The sequence below is a fragment of the Epinephelus fuscoguttatus genome, linkage group LG2 (genome assembly GCF_011397635.1).
Source record: "Epinephelus fuscoguttatus linkage group LG2, E.fuscoguttatus.final_Chr_v1".
NCBI lineage: Eukaryota > Metazoa > Chordata > Actinopteri > Perciformes > Serranidae > Epinephelus > Epinephelus fuscoguttatus.
In genome coordinates, this window is record NC_064753.1 from 11,704,091 (window position 1) to 11,731,799 (window position 27,709).

General features: G+C 41.0%; 1 protein-coding gene across 1 annotated transcript; it reads right to left on the bottom strand.

The window, feature by feature from the left end:
- On the bottom strand, positions 1 to 27,709 carry slc7a10a (solute carrier family 7 member 10a). Its single transcript, XM_049602382.1, has 11 exons — positions 27,511 to 27,709; positions 20,128 to 20,332; positions 19,275 to 19,426; positions 6,644 to 6,769; positions 5,579 to 5,732; positions 5,229 to 5,352; positions 4,483 to 4,586; positions 4,209 to 4,305; positions 3,895 to 4,044; positions 1,982 to 2,159; positions 1 to 1,872 (listed from the first exon to the last, which is right to left on the bottom strand). The coding sequence occupies exons 1-11, from the start codon at positions 27,614 to 27,616 to the stop codon at positions 1,772 to 1,774; spliced, it is 1,497 nt and encodes a 498-aa protein (XP_049458339.1). The 5' UTR covers positions 27,617 to 27,709; the 3' UTR covers positions 1 to 1,771.

The window sequence follows — 27,709 nt, forward strand, 5'->3', positions numbered from 1 at the left end:
CATTTTAGAAGTTGCTATATTTAATAAGTAATTACATTGTTATTCTTGTACAACTTCACACTCTTTTACAAAACATATAGGTGCACCCATCAATTGTACAGTATGCAAATGTATCACATGTCTGAGGAATGTGATCTTTGTAGAGTCCCTGGCGCTTGTAACAGTTTGTTTTTCTTTACAGAGTATTTACAGATCTCAACTGAGCTAACAGCGCCTGGACGTGGCCGACAGACGTTGTCTGAAGTGTGCCTCTTCGTGGATTTGAAGCAGGGGGAAATTTGATGGCCTGGAAAAGGACCGAATGTTCAGTTCAAGTTCCAACCTGCTGGTTTACATCATGTTAAAAAGGCCTCTGGCCCAAACTCTCATATGTTCCTGTTGTATGTACAACATAAACAGCTCATACACAAGTGCTATAACAGATTACTTAAATACATGTAAACACCAATACCACCTGAAGCACGGGTGGTATCACAACTCCAGTACGGACATCGCTGTGACCATAAGAATTTGGGGGCAACTTAGAATGTCATTGTGACCAAGATAAGTATTTTGAGTAAACAGAACCACAGGAAGTCCATAAGGTCATAAGTCAATTCAACTATAGAATGTCAACAGTACCATAATAAGTCAGTCGATCTTTAGAAAGTCAGTGGGCCTGTGGTAATTGTTGTGATGATGTGTCTTTGTGGAAGTGGGAGCAGGCTCATGCACAAATAAACATCTATACATCAACATGGGTTCTGGTTATGTTATCCAACATGTTAATGGTAAGCACTGTATCATAACATCAGGTGAGAAATCTGAAATCTAATAACTGTCTTGGCAGGTCAAGCACCTTGAAAGAGTTCACAGTGGCATTCCCAAAGATATGGACATTTCAAAAGCAAAACAGCCTGTCGACATGTGTTGTAATGACGCAGCTTATTCATTTCTGAGCGAGGAGGCCATTTGTCCAGCTGACAGCCACAAACTTCCCATCATCCTCCTGTTTCTCCTAAGCTGTAAATATTGCTGGGAACGATGAGTGCTGTGTAGATAATCTCTCCAGTAATAACATGAAGGCACCAAGAGTATCTCTCAGGAGAAAGTAGTGATATTATAAAAACAGAATGGGGGTGTAAAGTTAAAAGAATGGCCAGATACTGTAGCTTGGCAGATACAGACAGAGAAATACTCATCCCCAGTTGATAAACAGTAAACATTATGTGAATAATTAGTGAAAATGGAGCTGAGGGTAGCAGCTGTAATAGAGAAGTATTGCTAGGGTGCAGAAACTGCTTGCATATTTACCTCAAAAAAGTTATCACACAATCAAAATACCCGCACAAACCAACACACTATACCAACACATAGATTTCATAAGGCACATTAGCTCAAGGATTTAGTTTAAGTCATAAAAGAAGAATATCTTGGAAGTGAAGCAGAAGATGACAGATGGAGGTTGTTTGAGTGAGCAGAGGAGAGAAGATGAGATAAAGATTGGTATGAAAGAAGAAACTTGGTATACTGGTGAGGAGAACGGAGGAACAGTACCACCCAACAAATAAAAACAGCTTTAGGGTTTAACATGCCAATGCCCTAAGTGTAACCATCTGCATCTTTAACTGTGGAGCTTCATCGCAGCCCCACTCAGGCAGCACCTGTGCAAGAGCACGGACGAAACCATCTCTTCACCATCCACAAACTGACCAATGTAAAAAACTGTAATGCAAAAACTGGAAGTACAGGTGCTGATGTAAAAAATGAATTCCTGGTTTGACTGCACTGCTCAGTCAATGGCTTTGGAGGCAGTGAGGGGTTCAGTCTCTGAAGGGTCTTCCTGAGGAAACACCACATAACACACTTTCTGGCCCATGTATGTGACTCTTTCTGCAAAGCAAAAGACAACAGGAGGGGGTTTAATTATAGGAATGTCTAACATATCTATTCATTTAAAAAAAATTGAATATGTACTGCACAGTGGCATGGACCAACTCACCGACTACCCTGTAGACCCATTTGGGTTTGTCCTTCCAGTGAACACCCACAAAGTATACAGGGACTCCAGTCAGCATGATGACCATTCCCAGACCACAAACCACTGGTTCAGAGTACAGACTGAAGCACAGCAGCACAGCCCAGAATATCAAGTAGGTGATGGGGATCAACAAGCTTACCTGCACAAGACGAAAATACACACAATCCTGAAGACTTTCTCTTCCCTTTGTTGCCATGGTACAGCAACTGCTATATTTAATCCTTTGAGATGAAACACATATCATGTAATTCACCTTTCCGACACCAGGGGGCGCCCATATATGATTCATACCCATCCCCAGCCAAAAGAGTGCCCCAGGAATGAGTCCTAAAACTGGAAAACGAGCTAACATTGTTTGCACTCCTGGTTCTCCCAGCTCCAAGTCAATGGATTTTTTAATGGTTTTTGGTTAGATGCCTGAAATAATGTCTGTGGTTAACACAAGCTTAAGAGACGTTCACATTTTGTTCTACAACATAAAATATTTCAGTTAATACACCGCTCATGAACTTTGAAGCTTCTGTGTGTCTTTAAAAAGACAATTTCTAACAAGTGGCTAAATGAGACATATCATATCATCACGCCGACATGGCTTTACAGTCTTGTTATAGTGGTGAAATTAGGTCAGGCGTCCGTAGTATAGTTAACATTAGTTTACAGCTCAATGTTAGCATTTTACAGCTGGCGATTGCATTTAGGCTTCAATAATCAAAATTTATAGCAATAATCCAAAATCCAATGGCTTTTTGACGAGAGAACCAGTGTAATGCTATCTTTCACGTCAGCCTACCGAAAAACATCATTCCTGGGGCACTCTATGTCATAAATTATCTTAACATCTCCCCAATGTGGCTGCTAAAGTAACGTTAGCATGACAACACAAACCGCAGCTAAACTACAGTGAGAAGCTTAAAAATATTAAGTATTACTACTAGTAATGAGTAGAAGAAGTCTAATGAAGCTGTGGTGCTTTCTTTTTATTTGTGACAACAACAACAAAAAAAAAAACATTTGAAGCTACAGAACTTCAAATGCACAGTGGCAACATTACAGGCACTGGCTAGTAGTTAGCTAGGTTGCAACAGCTACTTTTTGAGCCAGGTGCTGCTGACTAGTAGAGCAAGATTAGTGAACATTTCCAAACAACTGCTAAGTTTAATTAGTTTAGTTTGGCCAGTAACGTTAAACATTATCAACGTTTATTGGATACAGCTGATACACCTGTCAGTGACATCTCCTAGCTAGTTCACGAGAAACCAAATTAAGCTAACGTTTTCCTTGTCAGTTGTTAGCATCAACTATGACATTAAATGCTGCCAAAAAAATTACCCTCCACGTACTCCTACTTTTTTTTTTTTTTTTTTAAATATTATGAAATTAATGTGAAGGTAAGCTTCATGTTTGTTGCCAATTCAGTAATTATTAATAATTCAACAACTGCCCCAAGCTCTGTAGTACTGTCATTTATATAGCTTAATTACTGTACGCAACGCTCGTTTGAAAAATATAGAGAACATGCAATTGTTGTCACTTTGTTTTTGTGGCCTCATTTTTTCTGACTGCAATAACTTATAGGCTAACTTAAAAAAAATCTCTATAAACATTTTAGCTTACACTGTTGTGACATTTCCAATTTCCTCAATTCCTCGTTGTGTTCTGCTGTTATTTTGTAAAATTTTCATATTCCTAACATTTCACAGTTTCAAATGATAAGCTGGAAAGTTGGTATTTGAGCAGTAGCCAAAGTGCTTTGGCACAGAGGTCACTGGTAGGTAATGTAAAGCAAACTGGGAGCTATGTTATGTCTTCAACGAGACCATTCATAAAATAAAATGAGTTCCCACAGTGAATGTGTGGTTCTCAGGTTTCTGTACCTTGATGGGTCTGGCCAGGTGGGGTCTCTTCTTGCGGAGGTAGAGGAGGCCAGCAATGGTTACACCATAGGACAGATAGTTGATAAAGGACACATAGTTGATCAGGTTGTGTGTCTCTCCAATGCACAGGATGACTATAGTGGCAATGCACTGTGGGAGATGAAGATAAGGTCAAGGGACACAAATCTATGAAAACAGCTATTGACAAATTGCTTCATATTAATATTAAAAAATAATTTCTGTGGATGACCACTTTGTTTGTGCATCCCTGTGAAGCTAGTCAAAGAAGACAAAACTGTGAGAGGAGCACTCACACAAACCAGCAGGGCGGGGATTGGAGTGCAGTTTTTAAGGTGGATCATTGCCAGCAGATACGGCAGGTGACCCTCTCTGGCTCCTGAGAAACACAGCCTACAAATATAGAGACAGACATTATTCGTCTGCATTTATGTTCAGGTCTACTACACTTGTTACGAGTAACTCTTGACACCATTGTTCTTATTCTTACGACATATTATCCAATCATAAAAGGACATTAAAATGAAGTTTCAGCCTGTGGTGTGCAGCAAAGCAAGATATGTTTTCTACCTGGAGGAGGTGAACAGATATCCGTTGATTCCTCCAAAGGTGGACAGTGCTACAGAGATCGGCATGACCCAGGAAAACATCCCCAGCAGCTTTTCCCCAAATGTCTGGAACAACATGTGATGGGTCACATTATTAACTTTTATTCATTATTCATTTAGTCCCAAACAGCAATGCATTCATTGATTCATTTCATTGGAAGATGCAATTTGCAACACCTTGCATAGCTCTTGTTTATCAGACTGTGTGGCTACACATAAAAAGCTTGCATGTACAAGACAGAATCTGCTGTTTTTAGTCTCTTAAGGTCATTTTTTTATTTACAGCTTCTAATCAAATCAAATCAAATCAACTTTATTTATATGGCACTTTTCATACAACAGTAACACAAAGTGCCTCACAGAGGTTAAAAACAACAAAGATCCAAAACAGAAAACAAAAAGACTACCTTTTCATTTAACACCCTAGGACACTGCGTTTAATTCAAGATGATCAAAGAACACTGGTTTCAAACTGAACTCATGAATGTTTCCCAGTTTCACCTCAGAGATCATGAAAAAACACTTTAATCTTGTTGACTGATTGAATAATTGGTTGGTTAAGGTCTGTCTCGTGTTAGGATTCTGAGCTTCAGCAGACTTACAGTTTCAAGACTACTGAGACTCAGTCCTTTGTCTCGTTAAACAGTATATAAGCTCCTATTAGTTGCTGTAGGAAACACACAATCATGGAGAAAGAGAGCTGCTCACCACTGCCACAGCATTGGAGGCCAGCAGCTCCTCAGGGGTCATGGAGGAGAAGTAGGCAATGTTGGTCATAGTGTAGACAAGGGTCACCAGTGGGATGGAAATATAGATGGCACGGGGCAGGTTCCTAATAAAAATAATGATATAAGCAATGGCTAACAATCAAATGTTGGTCCAGACATTATGTAAAAATATAACTCTATAATGCAGTTCTGAACAAAGGGACTGAACTGTATGTTATATTCCACTGTAAAGGTGCAAGTGTAACCATTAAGATCAATATTGTGTCTTCTATTGTTTATAGGAAAACATGTAGAGATATGAAATACTATCTGTGAATGTGCGTGCCGTACTTTCGTGGCTCCACGACCTCCTCTGTGACATAGTTGAGGAAATTCCAGCCGCTGTAGGCAAAGGAGGCCTGAAGGAAGGCCAGCGCTATCTGTCCCACTGAGGGGTCCTGGCTGAATTCAAAGGCCACACTGGGCCGCAGGGCGTCATAGTGACCTGGAGAAGATGAGAGGAAAGGATCATATTAGAAAATCCATAGTTAAATTTTTTTTAACAGTTAAAATAAAATATTTAAACTGTTTAAAGAACTAAATGACGTCCTAATGCTTTTCACTGGAAAACAACTTCATTGTTTTTTACCGGTCACAATTTTATTTCTTATTTTTACCTGTGAAGTCACTTTCTAAATGTATTTTTCCTCAATTTTCACTATTGTTTCTACATCCATGTTATATCTAGTTATGTGCACCAGGGGTCAGCAGTGTCAACACATTATAATCTGCTGTGACAGAATTTACAGTCTGGCAGCAGTTTCCTTCCCAAATGACCTCATTAGAAACAATCAAACCAAAATACTGTTGGTTCATGGTTCCACACAGACAGACAGTTTAAAGGTTAATCAATCAAGGTTAATCAACAGTATAATAATTTTAAAACATGACATCTTCTCTGCCAGCACAGTTTGTACAGTTGACTCCTTCATTTATCTTTTAACTGTTTTTTGTTTGTTTAGCTTTTTTTAAATGTATTTTTTCAATCTGAATGTGTCGTTCTGCACCCAAATTCATTTCAAATATTCTCATAAGCACCACTCAGGCTATGCCTTGCTCAGAGTTTAAAATGATCATAGTTCGATCTATTTAAGATGTTTGTTTTTCATAAGTTATATCTCATTTTCTGTCTCGGTGAGCTCTCCTGCTGTTATTTTGCACATTACCGTAAAAATGAAAGTTGTCATTATCCTGTTCTGTTGTTGAAAATTTAGGTGGTATATTTAATTTGCCTTGTTCTTTTTTTAAATAGTTTTTCTTTGCTTTGTCAGTATTTGTCATTTTAATTATTCTGTTTCGTACTGTGGATAAAATCAGTGATCAATCTAAATACACAGAGTATATGTATATGTTTACCTCTAAAGATTTGGATGAGTCCGACCACTATGATGAGTACCAAAGCGAGGAGTTTTCCTACAGTGAAAACATCCTGGATCCTTGTTGCCCAGCGCACACTGGAGCAGTTCACCCAGGTCAGGAACACTGCGGAAACACACAACACACAAATACACTTAAAATAATTTAAAAGTGTCATGTTTCTGACAGGCTTTGCCTCATAAATGCAGAGTTTCACACAGCCCAGTGTAATGAATTAGTATCCCTCCCCAGTATATTAATAACCTCCACTAAATCATAACCTTGATGGAAAAGCAGCATGGATATTCACCAGCTGGATGCTTGGACTGTATGTATTCTGCTGCCTCTTTCATATTTAGGTTAAAGCTTAAGGTCTGTACGTAATCACCCTCCCCATGAATCCACATTCCTCTTGTCAGCACGCAGAGGTAAAAACAGACAGCAGTGTATGGAATTAAAACACTTCCTACTTCCCGTTTCCTCCTGGCATTGACTGTGTGTGTGTGTGCCCTTACTCCCTGAGCCATTGACCTTGACACTGACCCTCAGTTTTACGTGTTTTTGCAAGTGCCACCATTACAAGGGCTGGCCACATTCCAAGTGAGCCACTTTGAGCAAGTGGCTCTCCAGCTGCCCTCAAACTCAAGTGCAGGCTTGCAAGTGAGAGGTAGACCCAGTAGGAAGTGTGAGTCGGGTGGACAGCACAGAGAGGGAAAGACAGAGAGGGAAAACAAGACTTTTGTGTAGATGTACTTTTCTTTTTAAAGTTTCAAGTTGTGCAGTCCTGTACGCATCATACCACACATGAGTCTGACAAACAATGTACTATAACTGTAATTCAGTCAGCCAACTCAGGCGTAAATATAGAGCATGTACAGTATTAATGTTTGCCGTCTAGGCTCTGACCTCGTCTCTTTCCACAAGGAAACATTCAAGCTCAGCTCAGCAGAGTCTATTCTGTGGGTGGCTGTGTTAGGTAGAGTTAGGTATGTAAGGTATGTGCTGCAGTGAGAAGAATATGTTATCATGAGGGTAGCAGCAGACTCGAGTTGGGCTGCCTGAGCTGCTTTATAATAAAACACTTCTTGGGTATTATTCAACACTCTATCTCAGGAACAGAAGGGGAGACATTTGGTCAGATGCTAAATTGGTGACACTAATCTTGGGTGTTCACCATGAAAATGTGCTGATTTTATCACAGCATTGTCTCCTGTCATGGCCACATATGAGTCTGGACAGACATGGATGTAAAGTGCAACTTGACTGGTTGGGTGGAGGCATTCAACCGTGAGGCGGTAATTCTAGTTTACACATCAAGGTATCAGCATAATAAACATGAAACACTGTGAAGAGAAGATTCTTCTTATGTCAGCTCAGTCTAAAAACACATGGCTTTCTAAATGTAACATTTCTACAACCAATTGAAAGTACTCATGATGATAAAGTTCTCTGATTAATCCTGATTTAAAAGTGATCCGTGTGTGGATGCATACAAGGCTTTGTTCAGTGAACATTAATTATACTGTACGTCTAGGTATATACTGTTTATGTTGTGATCAAAGCCCTGTGACCATACATGGTAATAACATTAATCAGGTGACTTCTTTCAAGTACCTAGGCATTCATATTGATAGTGACCTGAGCTGGCAGACACAGGTAGCCACTGTCTGTACCAGAATTCATCAGCGCCTCCATTTTCTGTGTAGACTACGGTTGTTTGGTGTCTGCAAAAACATAATGCTAATCTTCTATAGAGCAACGATAGAGTCCATTGTACGGTACGGTATCACCAGCTGGTTTGGGAACCTAAATGTCAAATCAAAAACTCATATTCTCAACCTGGTCAGAGTAGCGGGTAAGATTATGGGTCAACCTCCCCTTAACCCTCAGGAACTGTTCAATCAGGCCATCATCACTCAGGCAAAAAATATTTTAAATGACAGTTCTCATGTTCTGTTTAAAGAATACTCACAAATGCACTCAGGGAGAAGGTACAGGGTTCCCTTATGTAAACACAACTGGTACAAACATTCCTTTGTCCCGTTGACAGTCAAGCTCATTAATGAGCAAATGTAAGCAGGTATTGTGTACTGTGTACTGCATATGGTGTATTAGCACCTTAATGTGTACTAATTTCTGTGTATGGTGTATTAGCACCCTTATGTGTACTAGCACCTTGTTGGGAACCAGCACTTTAATATGTACCAGGACCTTAATATGTACCAGCATTTTAATATGTACCAGCACTCTAATTTGTACCAGCACCTCACTCAACGTGAAGGCATGGCAAATTGCACAGCTCAGATGAGCAAATATCTTTTGCACATTGGTCCCTATCTGGTTACCAGTTGTATGTTTTTTGTTGTTTAAAGCAGCAGTACCCTGTCTCCAATCCAAATTTCTCCCAAGGGAGACAAATAAATGGACTTTGACTTTGACTTTGACTTCTATAAACAGTACATAGAGGAACAAAATTGTGTTTCCCTGGTCACGGTGCAAAACAAAAGAAAGAACAAATGGACATAGGCGCGAACAACAAGCTATAACAAGAATTGCCACCTTGCGGTTGTATGCCTGTGAAAAAAAGTCAAGTTACAGAGTACATCCATGTCTGTCCAGAGTCATATGTAGCCATGACAGTAGACAGTACTTCAAATCTTGCTGCAAAGAAGCTACATGTCTAAAACATGGATGCTTTACATACATCTTAAACCCAGCAGCACAGAAGAGCTATGAAATCACCACAGTTTCAAGATGGCCACCCAAGATTGGTGTCACCAATTCAGTATATGGTCAAATCTCTCCCTCATAGACTGTATAAAATAAGAGACGTTGCTACTGTGATGCCAGCCACCGAGTTTAGCATTAAGGCCGTTACCATCTATTTTTTACTCTGTTTTGGAGCCAGCCTCAAGTGGCCATTTGATGAGCTGCAGTTTTTGGCACTTCTGCAATTGGCTTCATTTTTCAGCCTTGGAGGTTGCCGCTTGGTCTGTCTATGTGTTCCTGAGTTATTGGTGTTGAATAATGGCCACAAAAGAACATTATGATGCCACAGTGAAGTTGACTTTGGACCTTGAGGATATAAAATGTCACGGCTTTATAATTTTATTCTAATAGGCATTTGTGTGAAATTATGCCATAATTAGCATACAAATTCTTGAATTGTGGCCAAAAACATGTTTTTTGAGGTCATACTGACCTTGACTTTTGACCACCAAATTCTAGTCAGTTCAACCTTGAGTTCAAGAGGACATTTGTGCCAAATTTGAAGAAATTCCATCAAGGAGCTCTTGAGATATACAATCGTACAGATAGACAACCTGAAAACGTAATCCCTCTGGCCACGGCTATCACCAGCATTGGAAGCATAAAAACAGGTACAGAATAAAAAACAAGACAAGGTACAAACTTAGAGAGTAATGACACACATGTAGTGCAATAAAACATGCAATATACAACAATATAAATAGTCTAAATATATTTTTCTATTATTGCACATTTATCATTGCACTATTCGCATACACACTTTATATTTGTCTTCTCAATGATGTACTGTACCATATCAACAGGAAACAGTGGCAGAATTTGTATGCCCCCCTACCTTAAGCCCTGTACATACTCCATACTCCAAATTTATACTTTTTCTCGAGGTGGCAAGAACAAGAACAAAGTTCGTTCTGGCCAGGACATTTCATACTTCACAAGAAACTCCAGTGCAGAACTCCTGGGAAGTCCTCATAGGCCATGCCGCATACGTCACATGGGCTAAGCATTGGGGGAATCTGACAGAACAACAACAATGGCGGAGATGGCAGTTTTTGAGTTGATGGAGGGGGGGGGGGGACATGTTTGAAGCAGAGGAGGAGGAAGATTTGTTACTATTGGCCATTGCCGAGGAGGTGGAAAAAAGGAGTGAACATAGGTGGCATGTTCGACCACTTAGTACAACCAGAGTTGAGCAGGACGAGCACAGTGTCTTGGTTTTCCGCATCAACCATGCCCACTTCAAATTTCTGCCCAATCACACAACATTTCTCGGACACCACACAAGAAAAAAGCTCTGCCCAGATGATGTGGTGAGAACAAGCTGCAAGAACTCCCAAACCAGGGCTGTGAGAAAATAAAGACATCATTCTTTTCGAGAGAGAACAAATTTCTCTGTTCTTGCAGAGTATGTGAAGGCCTTTAGCCTTCATCCACTCACTGACCATTGCTTGTGTTTCACGTGCACTCAGAACAGTGTGGCACATCAAATTGAGAGCTAGAGACTATGAAGCGGTTCAGGCGACAGGGTGTACATTGACACTCCATCTTTCTTTTCTGCATCTTTGCTCCTGTCGCTTCCTACATCGATTTATTTAATTTAATCTTGCTAAATCCTCGTGTTTATACACAAACACACACTCTTGTAGGAGTGGCACAAAAGTATGTGTGTGAGTGTGCGCATGAGCAAATATAGGTGAAGGGTGTTATCGACCATGTCATCCATCACCAGGGCAAGGTTCCCCTCCCACCACAGAATTCTGAACAAACTGCTTCCGCTGGCGCGGGCACACACACATACACACACGTGTGAATGTTTGGCAGAAGGTTTTGGTGGCACCGGGCAGAGCTTTCTCTCCCCTACAACACCGCTGTGTTTTATAGTCAGTTACCCTCAGGGTGTTGCATGCATTTCCGCTCCTGTGTTCCTGTGAAACCCCCCCACTACCACCACCACCTCCTCCTCCTGCTTCCCTCTGTGTTAACCCTGACAGGAAGGAGGTGCCAGCAGGCTTTGAATGCGACAGCGCAGGTAAATCTGTGTCCTGCCATCACAGCTCCTATTGAAGGCGACCTCAGCACTAGAATACTAAACTAATTACTGCTTTTACTCTTAATGGATTCTGATCCCAACTTGGTGCAGATTTATCAGGGGGCTTTAACCTCAGGAACGCCTCCTCTTGGTCCAGGATCTGGTCACAGGAGTCTCTGAACTGGAAATAACCCCGCAGTCCTGTCTGTTCACCGCAAGGTATCTGACACCAGAATCCCTCCAGACTACAGTAAATCTACAGCAGTAACTCTGGATGAAATACACGCAGACACGTTGACAACCAACATAGTGCAGTCTGTGATGTAGTGTAGAGGTAGATAAAGGGAGGCTGCACCCAGCCATCGCTGTTAATTTGTCTTTATTTCGCTTCCATTCAGACGTAAACTCTTCTTCTGGCGAAGAGGGCGACACACAGACGGTTACTGATCGATGGCGAAGCACATAGTTATATGTTACCTGGTGAAGGTTAGATTGGTTTTGAAGAAGCAAACAATTACCTCTGTACCCACAGGGTTTATTTTTGTTTGTTTGTTTTTCACAGAAATCCCTCTCGTTGGTTTTGATGTACAGTGCAAATAACAGACTTTTGAATGAATAAATGAATCACCTATACCATACCTTCTACCTCTCATCTCCATTCTTCCATCCTTAGAGGAAAAAAATCATCATGAAGACACTGAACAAATACACCTTAGTTGGACTAACAGTCCTTTGATTTGTTGGCTCATTTGTGCAATTTTCCTCTCAGGCATGAATTAAAATCAGTTGCTGCAACAGTGGAAAATTAAATCCAGCTTTCCTGTATGGCAGGAACAGACATGCTGCATTATATTTCAGTTGTCTTATTCCCGTGAACGCAATATCTCAGGAAGGCCTGGAAGGAATTTCTTTAAATTTGGTACAAACATCCACTTGGACTCAAGGGACTCAAAAATTTGGTGGCCAATTTGGTGGTCAAGATCATTTGTTTGTTCTTTTGTTTGTTTTAGACTGTGACCAGGGAAACACAATTTCGTTCTAGACGCTAGCTAGACGTACAGTATAATTAATGTTCACTGAACAAAATCATTGTACACAAATGCCTCAAAGGATGAAATGATGACATCTTATATCTGAAAGATCAAAGGTCAGCTTCATTGTGACCTCATCATTTTCTGCAAAAAAAAAAAAAAAACTCAGGTCAGAAGGGGAGGCATTTGGTCAGACACAGACACTGAACTGGTGACACTAATCTTGGGTGTCCACCTTGAAGCTGTCGTGAAGATCTTCTGCGTGTGAAGCATCCACATTTTAGTAATTCTAGTTTCTACTCTGTTGCTCTCATGATGACATTCTTTGTTTTTATTGGTACGTTTCTTGTTCCCATGGTGTATTTACATTTCATTGTATTCACTCTTTTGTCTGTTCATATTTGATGCATTAGGCTAATGATTCTATTCATAACAGGTGAACAGATAGCGTTTATGTTTTATTTTCTTAATAGAACAGAGATGGGAGAGAAGGACCAATGTGTGCATGATGTGAAGATCTCTTCATCCTCAGACTCATTTTTCTTCTTTTTCTTTGAACCACTGTGACTTGTTCATCTGCAGAGCATTTGTTGCTGGTAGTCTGCTGACTAACCATGATCCCCCAATCAACTCTAAAGTAGCTTCATGCTGCACTCAATCTAACAACTCCAGCATGGCCAGTAAATCTGTGGAAGTCTGGAACTGATATCATTAAATGGAAATCACTCAACCACATTGAGTGTAATTTGTGCATGACGTCTGTATTTATTCTTAGCCTGCACTGCTTTAATCGTTTGTATCTACGCTTGGCCTATAACTGATTTTGAAAGGCATTAACATTTAGTTTTTAGCATAAGGTAATTCAATGTAAAAATTCTAAACATTTTTTTTCCTAATGAAACGAAATGAATGAATTTCTATTTTTATTTAAACACTGGTGTAATTTCTCAGGCATATTTTGTGGCATATGTCAAAGTCATCCATCATAACCAGTTGGCAGGATTCAACATCTCATTGACTGAAACATACTGCTCCTTCTGTTTCTACTGCTGTTGCACCACCACACTGATGTGGCACACACAAGTGTTGACAACTGACTCCCTGCTGCGCTGGAATGAACAACAGACTCTGCTATTGCTGTTTCTCCTCAGTAAAACTAAGAGAGAATCAGGGTGTATCTTTAATGTTTCCAAAAGAAAAATATCATTTGATTTCTAGTGATTGTTGAGTAAGATTTGAAATTATTCATAATCATTCATTTGCAGATTGGGGATTTCTATCTAGTAAAAGTGATCAATATTTGACAAAATACAGTGGTGTGACAAGTAAACTGCCTGAAATGGGAGAGCTAGGCACATGACTGTGCTCCTGTTGGCTGCCCAGTGCTCCTATTCTTAGAGGAACACTACCAACCCCAACTGGACCTGTCTGGTTTTCACCCCCACATACACACACACACACACACACACACACACACTCACACACACACCTGGGTCAACTGTGCCTCTCATGCAGTACACTCTGCAGGGTAGGAAGGAGGGAGGACACATGTCTTGGCTGATTCACAGTCATAAATCCTTCACTAAGAAAAGTTCAGTTGACATAACAGGGACCTCAGTAACACTCAGCAGAGCAGAACAACATTTAATCCAGTCGATCTCGCTGAGTGCTTCAGACAAATACTGTACACCAAACGCTAGAAAATGTTAGCATTTATCCCTGACAGACAATACTTCCACTTTTTCTTTCCTTAAGTTATTTAAAACTGAGATCCAATTTGTTAATTTCCTTTGGTCTGATTATGAGCAACCTAACAGGTTTTTCCCCTCCGTGGTTCAGTTTATGGTCCTGAACTTGATGAGAAGTGCATTTATGATGAACTCTACTACAAAGTGACTCAATGTATACAGAGCTGTGTAAGCCAAAGACTAAAATAATGTGTGACCTTTGAATGAAAATAGCGACCCGTCCTCCAACCCATCCTCTCCTCTCCGTAAAAGCTGTAGATGGCAATAATAAGTGTCACTAATTCAGTAGCCGACCAAATGTCTGAGCTCTGTCCTGAGTTATGACGGTGAATAATAATAAGTGTTTTTTTGCACAACATTATGATGTCACCGACTCTGCTCTCTCAGTGGAGACACGGCAGTTGAGAGGGCCGAACGAGAGGACGTTCCTGTAGTTGATCCTGCCCCCCAAATAGTACCAGGAACTTCTTCAGTGGAAACGGGCCTCAAGTGGACATTTGTGCCACATTCGAAGAAATTCCCTGAGGGTATTCTTGAGATATCATGCTCACGAGAATGGGACGTACATACGTATGGACAACCCAAAAAGATAATGCCTCTGGCCACGGCTTTCGCCAGTGTGAAGACATATACAAATAAATAGAAAATAGATAAATAGATGGATTTATGAGCCACTCCAACTAATGTGACTGTGCACATTCTAGGATGATGTTGCTCCTGTCCACATTTTAATTCAGTTTTATTTAATTTTCTGTATTGTTTTGACTTTACCTTTGTTATATACATTTTTGATGTAAGTTTATATGAGTTAAGTCTCATTATCTTATAACACAATCTAAATGTATTTTTTTATCTGAATGAATCTGAAAACTTTTAAGGGACCCTCTAGCGGAGTGCCACAGACCTTACTCTGAAAATCACAGATTTAAACCACCAGTTTTAGAGGAGTGACATGTCCTTCCACACATCTGCTGTTGGTGTTTGAGGCTGATGGAGCTGTAGGGAAAATACTTATCAAACCATTAATTGGTTTCATTAATTCTCTTTCATCCAAGACTCTTGTAGGCTTCAGATGAATGTCCTCAATCTATTATGAGTTGACACTCTTCGTGCTCACAAGTTGCTGATAAAGTGTCAGACATAGGGATTGACGCTTATATAACTGCTGATTACAGATAGATGATAATCTGTACTGAGGACCAGAGAGGAGGACAGAGACAGTGTCAAGGAGCCAATAGGAACATCAAACGGCCATCCAGAAAGTCAGCTGGCCAATGGGATCTCCCTTCCTTGATGTGCAAGGTGTCCTGCCCATTTCCTGTTTCCATGGTGCTCAGTGACAGGAGCATCACGGTAACTACTGTGAAACAATGCACAATGGCGTAGCCACACCCTCTCATTAGCGGCGTCCACAAAGGCTGGCACCATTATATAGTCTGACACTGATACTGACACACACGCACATACACACACTCGTACCACACTCAAAAGAAGAATACATTAAAACACTCACACACAGAGGGGGCCCCTGGCCTAACTGCAGTTGTAGCATTCTGTCGCCAAAAATAGTGGCAATCCACTGGTGTGCTCTATAAACGCTAACTCCAGTCCAACACGTGCACACGCTCGCAGGCACAGATGCACAGCCCTCTCTCGTCATTCCCCGGTTTCTCCATCCAGTTCAGACAAGACCAAACTGGCTGGCTTGTTGACCAGATACATGCACAGTCTGCTTTTGCCACCGGCTATTTTAATACAGATTGCTGTACTGTACAGCATTTCAAGGGAAGGCACTGCTCAGATTAGAGGCTGTAAAATAGAGCACATCACTTCATAAGGAATCATCAAATGACAATGACAGCCGTCAGCACACTGTGAACGATCACAGTATCAAAATATCTTCAAGGCATGGGATCAAAGTAGCTGGGTTAGGTTTGCAGAGTTTTGTTTTTTTTTACTCTTTGTAATTTTTCTTTTCCCTTGCTTTACATTCACACAGCTATTCCCACCAGTTAAGCACTCACTGCTAACATGTTGGTCACTGGGTGCTCAGGTTTATCCTGCTGGATGGACAGTCCGTCTGGACAGGGACTGCTTGTTTGTTGTTTGTTTTCCTAGCACCTATTTTTAATCTACCATCATTCAATACTCAGTATTTCTTTAATGTGCTCTGACCTTTCCTCTAAGATCAGATGCTCATGGGGTTAATATAGGAAAGGAAGGTGGTCTGACGTTTACCTCTGTCACTGTCACCGTCAGATGACCTGGATGTCTAAAGCAACTGAAGTGTGATACTGTGAACCAACATGTTATGATGGTAGAGAGAGAAGACCTGGGTGGCAGCAAGCAGCCAACAGGAATGCAGCCAGTCGCAGTATCAGTACACCAATGGGATCCTCTGAAACTGATTTATAAGATGCCTAATGCGCTTTTTCCAGTCAAATCAGCCACAAGTCATCCACATCTCCTCCTCTGTTTACTCAAACTTTCTTGAGCCAATCAACCTGACAAACCTGGTCAACAACAACAACCAACTTGTCAGTTTTGAGAGGCTGAGCAAAGCCTCTGATCCTCTCATCAGTCAACATTCAATCAAAAATCTGTGTTGTTGTTTTTGGGTTATCATTTAAATCCTAAATAGTGCTGTTTCCAAAGTCCTCTCTGAGGTCCTAAAAGAATTGTATATATGTGTTTATGCATGTCCTCTTTCATGTAATGAACATGAATTATGATATTAATAATATAATAGAAAATAAATACAAAATGTGCAATACATTTCACTCACCACTTTATACCCGAACAGGCCGTACTATACGTAACCACATCCTGTATGTATCTACCTTATTCCTAGCCTCCATGATACCTTGTGTGAATTACAGGAGCTGCTTGCGGTGCTGAACCAGAACCGGCATTTTCCAAAGGTTATTGTTAGCTAACGTACACTAACCCTCTTTCCTAGAGTGATGGGGAAATAAAACGTGGAACACACCACCTCATACAGTGTAACGTGATCATACCTCTGCCATCTCTGACAGCCGTCTCAAAGCATTGTTGTTTTCCTTTTTAACCCAAGCACGATAGCAGTTAGCTTGCCTTGCTCCGTTAGCATATTGTTAAATTTAACGGAGCCAGAGCTAGCTTATGGTGAACATTTGCCCCTTTAAAAAATGACTTATGATTTCTTAGGACTAACAAATTTCAGTATTAATTACAGCTCCATTTGTTTTCCAACTAATGCCCCGCTTGTCTGCCTTAACGACGCAGTTTACACATTTTTTAAACTGCTGATGTATTAAACTGGAGTTAAGTTACACATAATGCCAAATTTAGCAGCAGACCTCTGTAATAAAAGTAATATCAAGTGGTTGTAAAATAAATAACTTTAGGCATTCATTTATATGATATGAAGAAGTACGGCAAATCAGTAACACTTCCTTTGCCTCACTGACTAAAGTCATGGGTCCCTCACATAACTCAAGGTCTGATGATGGTTTCACAGACATTTTTCTAATGTGGGTTGAGAAAGACCTCAGACAGAGAAACCCACACCTGTCATTCTAGGTGTTATTTTCTTCTACTGATGGTAATTTATAGCTTCCTCACTCTCAAAACTTTTTTTGGTTTAATCATTTTTCATGTCATTCCAAGTATGTGAAAAAGTAGTGCATGCATTGGAGCAGGATGTGCACAAAAATACTATGCTATGTTGAGCTAAGCTAACCGTTACCTGGATGGACAGCTGGGTTACCATAAAAATGGTACTGATTTTTCCAAAAAATGTCGAGCTTTTTCTGCAAGACAGCTATTTAGGACATGGTTATTTGCTCTTCAGTGAGCTGAAACTCAAGTCCTACCACACAAAATGTAATTGTACCATATAAATGTAACATACATATATCGGGTCCATGTCATTGGTTCGACATCCCATTAGTCCGACTGTCCGCGGTGCTGAACGGCTCACGGCGGGCGTATGGTGGGCCGCGACTGGCTTGAGGCGGAGCAGGCTCACGGCTTATGTGTTTGTCACTTTCTTTTTCAGTTTAACCCACACCATGATCTTTTCCTGACCCTAACCAAGTGGTTTTTGTGCCTAAACCTAACCAGACCTTAACCACAGGGCATCATGATGATTTCGGAACGGACTTTGGAACAATGAGTTTAATATGGTCGGAACAATAGGATGTCGAACCAACGGGCTGTCAAACTAATGGGCAGTTCCCCATATATCAACCAAAAGTGCCCTACCCATTAACAACAATGATGTAGATGTGAAGATACTAACAGAGTCACTACGTGTACTGTCTGGGCCAAATAAAGTGGATTGCCCTTTACAATTTAGAATTCATTAGAGCCTTACTGATCTTTGTTTAGACATCAGTGAGTTATTAAATAATCTCTGACACTGTTTGTTGTGCCTGTACATTTGCTGTTTGCTGTGTTCCTGAAGTGAAAGGTCATACATTTCTAGCTGTCAGGCTGTATATGCCCTGTGCATTGCAGTGGCAACGCTCTTCTCCTTTCAAAAATTTCCTGACATGGAAGAATTCAAATGAAACCTAAAGGTGTTTTGAAGAATTTAACATATATTGCTGCATGTAGTTTACAGAGAGTGCTGCTATTTTGATGTGGCACAAGATGACTGACTGCATTTCAGAAACCTCACAAGGAAGGAATCCTGCCAAGGTTTGCTACTTAAAATTCTGACTCTGGCATCGGACGTTAAATTTAATGAAAAGAAGCATCCAGTGTCCAGCCTTTGCCCTGGAAAGCTCCACTGCACAGGACTTAATGTTTCAGCTTATCTGGGATCAGTGGAGGAACTGTGTGGTGAAGACTTGCAGCAGTAGTTACCCTGGCTGATCAGAAAGAAAAGCGCTACCTATAGAAACCCAAGCCGCATCGATAGAAAATTAGAGGACACAGATCTAAGAGTCTGGAGGCACAGTTTGGAAACATCACAGCAAAGATCCAAAAATAGACTAAGAAGAACTCATGAATCATGACTGAAAATCAACTGGACTTTCAGAAGGCTTTTGGCTGTGTGCGTGACTCACAGATACAGATGGTGGCGAGGAGTCTGGTGGCGATGTACGGAGGCAGGCAGTTCTGGAAGGCTGGCTGCAAGACGTAATTGGAGAAGGTGAGAGCAATGACAGCCAGCGTGGTTGGATACATGATGAGGACAGCACTCCATAACAACAGGAAGCTAGAGGACGAAGAGACAAAACACACAGGATTTTCATATATGAGTAAAACAGCCCTCTCCTGCTGTCTTTCATGTCACAGTCTCTCTTATACCAAGAGCTGCTCAGCTCAACTACAGTTTTCTGCTGATGGTTTCTATGCAGCTCTACCACAGCAGATGGGGTTGGTAGTGACTTGCTCGAAGGCATTGGCATCACTTACAAGAGACTGGCACTCAGACATGAGAAGGAGACAGTGAAAAAAGCACTAGCAGGTGGAAACTCACTGAAACCAGAATACAGTATGCCTTATCTTACTGTGAGCTTTGACCTTTATTTTATATGATTTTTCATTATTTTATTTTCATCATGTTCACATGAACGAGCCACACAGAACTGAATGCCTCCACACGCTTCACACTGCAATGCACATTTGACCTTCTCAGTCTTACAATACTGTTCTGTGATCAGATGACATGTCACATGACATCATGAAAGTCACAAGACTCTCAGAGCTGATTGGTTCCAGACAGGCAGTATTTCTAAACCAACCCTCGTGTACAGATCCTGGACTGTTGCAGTATAATCCTTACCAAGTGAGTACGACTGCTGGAGACCAACACAGTCGATATAAGAATTCGCTGTAGTAGAAACTGCTGTTGTAGCTCAGAACCAGCAGAGTTTTAAAAAAGGATAACCAGATAAAAACAACAACAGTACTTACCCAACTAGCCCTCCAAAGATTTCCGTCACGTATGAATAGTCTCCTCCAGACTTTGGGATGGTGACACCCAGTTCAGCATAGCACATGGACCCGAGGGCACAGATCCCCCCTCCACATACCCAGACGATGAGTGACAGCCCCACTGAGCCTGCATGCTCCAACACTCCTTTAGGTGAGATGAATATCCCAGAGCCAATGATGTTACCTTGAGAGAAAAAAAACAAAGATTAAGGAGGCTTGTCAAACAACGTATATTAACTCAGAAGTCATACTGGGATTAAAACCTGTTTTGTAAGATAGACCTAAAATTACTCTTACAGTTTCTCCATGCGAGTTGTCTGGACCCGGTTGTCTACATGGAGGTTGCTGAGCAAGCCTTGTTAAACAATGGCAAAAGTACTGACAGCTAACTGTGTTGACTGGAGGAAACTGGAGGGTGAGCGCTATGCTTCCACAACAACACCATCCCAATAACAGCAGTATGCACCATATGAGCGCAGTGCAAAGCAGTGGGAATGAGCTGCTGACAAACAACAAACTCAAAGGCTGAAAACAAAACCTGGTTTGACGAAGAAAAACAAAACAGCTGCCAAATAGTCCCAAGAGCCTTGTTTAAACAGTCCAACCAGAGAAGGTCTCAACTGCCTGTTGTCTCATATAATGACCTGTGAGTCATTAAACGACAAAATACTGCACCTCCATCATTAACATTGTGTCTGTCTTTTGGTGTGCAGTGAAACTGTTTTTGATCTGGCTTAGTTTTTGGACTATTATATTGTGTATTTGAAGTATTTGGTTGATTTGTATCAACCAAGTCAAGAGGTCCAGGGTCAGAGGTCAAAGCACCCTAACAGTAGGTATTGCAAATTTCATGCTAAATTTTGGATTACAGAAGAAAAGAAAAAGAGTGCAAGTATAAGGACTTTAGTAAGACCCAAAATTCTCTTTGTCTCCCCTCTCTTTGGTGTCGTAGACATCATTTGGAAATGAGTGTAGTTGGATGTGGAGATGTTTTCACAACTGCATATGTCAGCCAAGGGCATAGGTTTAATTTCAACACTGGTGGCAGTTGAGGGGTGGATCCGGGGAACCTCCTCATGCAAATTTTGAGCATAAAACACTTAAATTCCTACTTCTGATGAAGTTTTTGGCATAAGTTTATGGAGGTATATGTCTTTATTTATGATAAATGGTAAATGGTCCTGCACTTGTATAGTGCCTTTCTAGTCTTTTGACCACTCAACACACTTTTACACCATGAGTCACATTCACCATTCACAAACACAGTCACACACTGGTGGCTGAGGCTACAGTACAAAGTACCACCTGCTACTCAGTTTTTAGACATTCACGGCCATTGGGAGCAAATTGGGGTTCAGTATCTTGCCTAAGGATACAGTGACATGTGGCTGGAGGAACTGGGGATTGAGCCACTGATCTTCCGACTAGTGGATGACCCACTGTACCTCCTGAGCCACAGACGCTCATGTGTCCCTTTTTTACGTAAAGAAAAAGACAAAGTTCAGGCGATATGTGACAATTCAGAACAGACTGTAATGGAATATAATGCAGCAAGGCTCTCAGGCATTGTGTATTGCTTTCAAATATTTATTCTCCTGTAGACCAACTTTTCTCATTAAATCTTATCTCTGCAGACTCAACACACATGTTGACATTAGTTTATTTTTGTTCAACACTTTCTGCACATTTAGAACATATCCCAGATATCTGTGTTCCCTGAGAGGTCGAGAATACATTTATACTATTTTGAGAAAAAAGTTGTAATAGTCGTGTAATTGAATGAGAATGAATCATAACGTCTCATACTGAATAATATAATGCACTGTTCCTTCGTGATCAATACAAGATGCAATTTGCCCCCTATTTTCATGCACAGAACTGTTAGAATGAAGACAATGCAAATGAATTCACCCAAATATTGGTAGTGACAATTCTGTCCTCGCAAAATATTGTTAGGGACACGTCCCCTACCTATGCCCTTGACATCAACATAGTCTCAGCAGGTCAAAGCTCTGTTCTGTCTCTTCAGTGATGTGTTGACTTATTTTTTTCTTTGCTGTCAGATGATAGCATGACTATTAAATAGTGAATTATCTCGTAAATCAGACCAGAAAAAAAGAGACAAAAAAAGACATTTATGTCTAATTATTTAATGATTCTTGGACTGCTGCACTGAAACCATCAATCATTGTTTAAGCTTGTTTAGTCGCCTGACAGCACAAATATAAATACAGGTTAATAATAAAAACTAGTGCCATGTGATCAGCTTTTTACATTTAAATCACAGGGGCAGTTGAATTTTAACAAACCGTCATGTCTGTCAATGTTGTCAGTTATACACTAGAGCCCCATTCCCACTGGACAAAACAATAAACATTGACACCCACTAACACCTGGCTTTTGTCTTTTGTGGGTAAAGTTACAATCAGCATTCATTTCCAGGAGAAATGACGCTTCAGTAGCCACAGGTCTTTATCAGCTTCAGCTCCAATCAGCAGTGATGGAAACATGACACCACACTAATTTTCACACACTAATTTTCTCCCCTTTTCTGGCATGACCACCGGTAACCTCTGGGACTCTGTCATCTCAGTCATATATTCCATCTGTCTCCATCCTAGCAGTGCTCAGAAGTTGTTCCAAATTAGTCAGCACCATGTTTGACAGAAAGACCGAAAAATTAAAAAGAACAAAGAAAAAAGAAATAGCCGCCACAACATTTTCGGTGAACTCCACGGTGCTTCCTAATATTGCGTACGTAATGTAAAACATGACACACCAGATAAAAAACAGGAAATTATACTCATCTACTGGCAATGGGAAAAGCTGTTGCCTATTTTTAGCAGGTTTTTCTGTATTTAAACAACCTGCATAAATGTGCTAATTTTAGTAAAAAAAAAAAAAAAGGTTAAAGTCCACTGCTTTGGATTTTTTTCTTTTGTAATGTGGCCTACATTTTCGTCAGGGAAAAAAGCCCAAATGGTAAAGTGGAAAAAGCTGCACAGTGATCTAAGAAATATTAGCCCCAACTCTTATAAATACGTGAAATGGACATGAACAGTATGTTGGGGTTGGCACGAAATGTGTTAAAATTATGTGCTGGCAGCAAAAACAATCTCAAAGAAAAGTCAGCAGGGATCTTTTGTTGTGTTGGATACAGGACGTAAGTATAAAAAGTGAGGAAAGTCAGCATAGGGCAGGCAAAAGGTTTGGTGAATGGGTCAAAAAAAACACTTTTAACCAGGAGACCATTGTTCATGTCCCGCGTGAAACCAAAAGTGACCCTAGTTATGCAATCAACAGTAGTTATTTGAACCAAAACCACCATCTTTTCTGAACTAACAAGTTGTGTGTTGTCAAGAGGTTGTGTCTATTTCACATAGTTCTGTAAGACTGTGTTGGATTCGGGTACAGCCCTATCCACAACTGTTGCATATCAACAGTTGTGGATAGGGCTGTACCCGAATCAGGATTAAGCCAGTTGAATCAGATTTGGCTATTCAATACCACAATTCTGTCCTTTTCTTTCCATAAGTTTGAGAGTTTGAATGGGGTTTAGTGGGGCGTTCAGTGTGGCAGTTACAATCACAGAATTTGCCAAACAAGCTAACTACGCTGAAATGTGCAACATCCATTGACCAAAAGGTCTCCACTACAATGCACACTGACTGGCCAAAAAAACCTGACCGCTTGACTTGAAGCAATCAGTCGACTGAGGGGTCTCCGACTGATGATTCAAATGTCTGACTTTCAGAGGGCAATCCTAGTTGTGGAAGGAACCCATCAGTACAGCTGCAGCAGAATTATTTTTGTTTAACTAGCTAGGCTGCTTGTATCATTTATTTTCGACAGCAAACAACAGAGCAGATTGAGGCAACACCTGTCCCAGACATGTAATGACACAACAACAGTTAATATCCGATAGAAAAACTGGTTAATCCAGTTTGGCCTCATGGAGTAGTGGAAATATGGCTCATTGAGGTCCTGGCTCAGCTGCACCACAAACAGTGATAAACAGAAGTCCCCTGGTGGCTCGGTTGGCTAAGGCACATGTTAATACGCCACCATGTCATGAGTTGAAATCCAGCCTGGCACTAATAAGTATAACCCCCCTACGAAATGAAAAAACAAAAACAAAACAAAAAAAAACTAAAACTAACAAGCACAAGAAAGTAACCAAACAGCAGCTGTCCAAGCAAAGCATGTTTTGCACTGCTGTCCTTGTTTTCCTTCTCTTTAGAGAACTTTGGGACAAGAGGAGTCCTCCCGAAAAAATATGACTCTGTCCACTCCACTGTAAACATTTTAACTGTGAAAACCCAGTGAGGCACGCCATCGCAGTTTCCCCGTCAGAGCAGCTCTGAATGCTCCCTAATGATGCAAAGGGAAAAGAGAGGTCCGAACGGTGCATTTATCACTGTCAGATTTGATTGTGGAGGCCGTGGAGAGATGCAGAGTCGTTATATAATGCCTGCATTGTGTTTGTTATGTCATAAAGTTTGGCATTGCAGGCTGAAAGCGTGAATCAGAGTCCTACTGACCCTCTCAGCCCCCCCGCACTGCACTATAGCTGAGCGCTGTTGTGAAAATGTCTCCTCAGATTAACCTCCAATTTATTTAAATCATGGCAAAGACTGAGGAAATCCCCGAACACCCTCCTGTATGAAACAAAAAAAAACACTCTAATTTTAATCTGTAAGCTTCTGTGAGAAAATGTACTGACAGTCATGCAGTCTTTCTCTCTCTTCATAAATATGTCCTACCAGTACTAACAGGCATATCTGTCCCACTAGTATTGACAAGCATGACACACAGAGTGACGTTAACAGACTTGTCCTGAGGGAAAACAATGTGCAGGTGCTCGCTGGAATCGAGACTGGGCTTGTAAAATGTGGGAACATTGATTAACCTAGATGTCACTGTCATTTTTAAATGTGTTATATTCAGTTTGGTCATAGATTAGTATCATCTGTCACCTGATACATTTGGTTTACTTTCTAGCCCTACATGTTAGCAGTAGTAGTTGCACGCAGATAGGCAGCAGTCAATAGTCCACCCCCCTGGAGTGGGGTGTTGGATATGTGAGTAGGCTGTATCTGGTGGGTAGTAGCATGACTCAAGTCGTATGTGTGTACTGACTGCACAGGCTTCACTCCATCTGTGCTTCACAGAAAAGACTTGGCAAGTGGTCAGTATCAACCTGACTGATCTGAGCACTCATTTCACACCAGCAATATTAAATTAGACCAAGTGTATAACCCTTAAGGCTCTCTGACATACTGTAAAGCATAGTCAGAACTGTGGGTGTACTTTGAAAGTTTAGCGAAGGATTTGTGCAGCTACTGCTTGCCAAATGAACAAAATATTTGAGGCAGGCGAGCCAAAGAATAAGAATTAACTGGGACAATATCAGTCTCTATCAAAGCGCCATAGGCGGGACTGTGGTTGTAAAGATAAGCTCTTAAAATGATAACAGCACTTCCTTTTTTAATACACTTCACACATCACAGATTGTTCTTCATTTTCCACCAGTTTGTTGCTTTAATGATACAACTGCCTCTCTTATTTGTTCTGGGAGGTCTGTACTAGTTTGCTCAGTGACATACTTTTCCATTTTTCCACTTTTATATCATAAATTTATACTGTAAAACATAAGGATCTGTGAGCTGCAGACACAGGGGGTAATTTACATTGTAAAAAAAAAACTGCTGTGGAAATTACAGTTAAACAGGCTATAATGTCTGACATCTGTCTAAAACCTCCAGTCATCTTGGTTCATTCCACAATCCCTTTTACCATGAGCGGTCCGCTTACTCGTGGTGTCCTGTAGGACCTTATCATTTGGTGATCTCGCCGGCAGACATACACTTGGGAGTTATGGGAGTCATGGCAGTGCTGCATGTTTTCACTGGCACATTCCTCATGCCCTATGACATGTAGCTGGCACCAAAGACAGCCAGTTAACGTCTGTTTTATGACTCTACTACCCCTGTTGTATAGCCACATATATAGTAGGTCATTCACTGAGGCTGATAAATGAAAGCTGGAAAACCACAGGCATACTGTACTCCAGGATGATTTTAAATTGTAACTTCAGAGTTAAAAGCAATTAGTGAGGAATGTAAGAATTCAGGGCAAACCCATACACTCTGTCATTTATCCAGTCCTCCAAATTCCATATGTCCTGTCCTTTCATCCTGCATGCTCATACTTCAAATAATAATGTGACCAAAAAGTGAATATGGATATATATTTTGAGTAATCAGCCAGAATGTTTTGAGGAAGCAAAATAACTGAAATGAAAATGACACAATGCTGAATTCAGTCCCTAAACAGGTGTTAGCCTGCACTCTAAAACACGCAAGTGAACAATCTGTAGTGTACAATAACAAATAGTTATGTTAAATCATCTCTAATAAACCAAATCCAAGAACACAATGTGTCACACAAAAATAAAGTCATGACCTCATTACAGCATTCATTTCCATGAAGTCATTAGCCTGTCCTCCCTTCACCCCCAAAGAGTCTGGCCATAGGCTGGTTATCAGCTGGATGTGGTGCTTGGGGAACCCTCTGCATGACTGTCAGATTATTATAGCACTGCAACCTGTTGAGTTACCACTGCACATGAGGTGGTTCTGTAACACTCCATCACTGCTCAGCGCATGGTAATGTACAGGAAACCGTTTGTAACAACGCAACTTCCTACATGTAGACCTTCTCTCTCTAAAGCTGCATTTCTCTAATGTGCAGGAAGAGTGCATTTTTTGGTTTGAACAACATTAATGCCTTGCTTTACCCAGTTAAATGCAGGGGAAATGGAGCCCCTGATCCTGGCAGTGTAACTGTGTTAATGCTCAACAGTCCCACAGAACCATATGGAGGCTGTATTTTGCCTCTGCATGCCTTTCAAGTTCAACATGAAGAGATCCAGCCACGTAGGCATGTCCATATTCAGACCATCGCGACTGATGCAACAGTTTCCATACAAAACCTGAAACTGGACCGAGACATCAGACGCGGAGCATCCGCGCGTAAAAACGACTCTATCTGTGCGTATTTTGGCGGTTTGTGCCAATATCTGTTAAACAATCTCTAAACGACAAGTCACATTCATTTCCCTACAGTGTCCTCACTGTACATCAGGATCCCAATAAAAACGGACCCATTCTGTTACTGTCTCCTGCTGTGTGACATGGTATTGTAACTTTAACAACTAGGTACAACTGCACACCCGCCACGTTACAATAGTAATTCTTCTAGCCGGCTGCTCAAACACGTTTTCTCTTGTAGCTCAGATTCCCGGATCGACCCCGCTCTCCATGAACACACGATTTAAGACAAAAGCTGTCACACACTCACCGATGATAATAGCGCAAGCGCTCAAAAGTCCAATTTCTTTTTTCAGAGTGACTCTGTCGCTCTTGGATGAGTTTTTATCCTTCTTCTTTTTCTCTTTGTCCTCCATCTCCTCCGCCTTGCGAGTGTGCTTCCTGCCCGCCTCGGTCCGGTCCAGATACTGTAGACTGAACCACGCTCCGCTCCCCGGGCTGCCCTTATA

Coding starts and splice junctions, on each gene's coding strand:
- slc7a10a (XM_049602382.1), bottom strand. CDS start 27,616: ATGGAGGACAAAGAGAAAAAGAAGAAGGATAAAAACTCATCCAAGAGC. Junction 19,427..20,127: donor ATCTTTGGAGGGCTAGTTGG/GTAAGTACTGTT, acceptor TTCGTCCTCTAG/CTTCCTGTTGTTATGGAGTG. Junction 1,873..1,981: donor ATGGGTCTACAGGGTAGTCG/GTGAGTTGGTCC, acceptor TTTGCTTTGCAG/AAAGAGTCACATACATGGGC.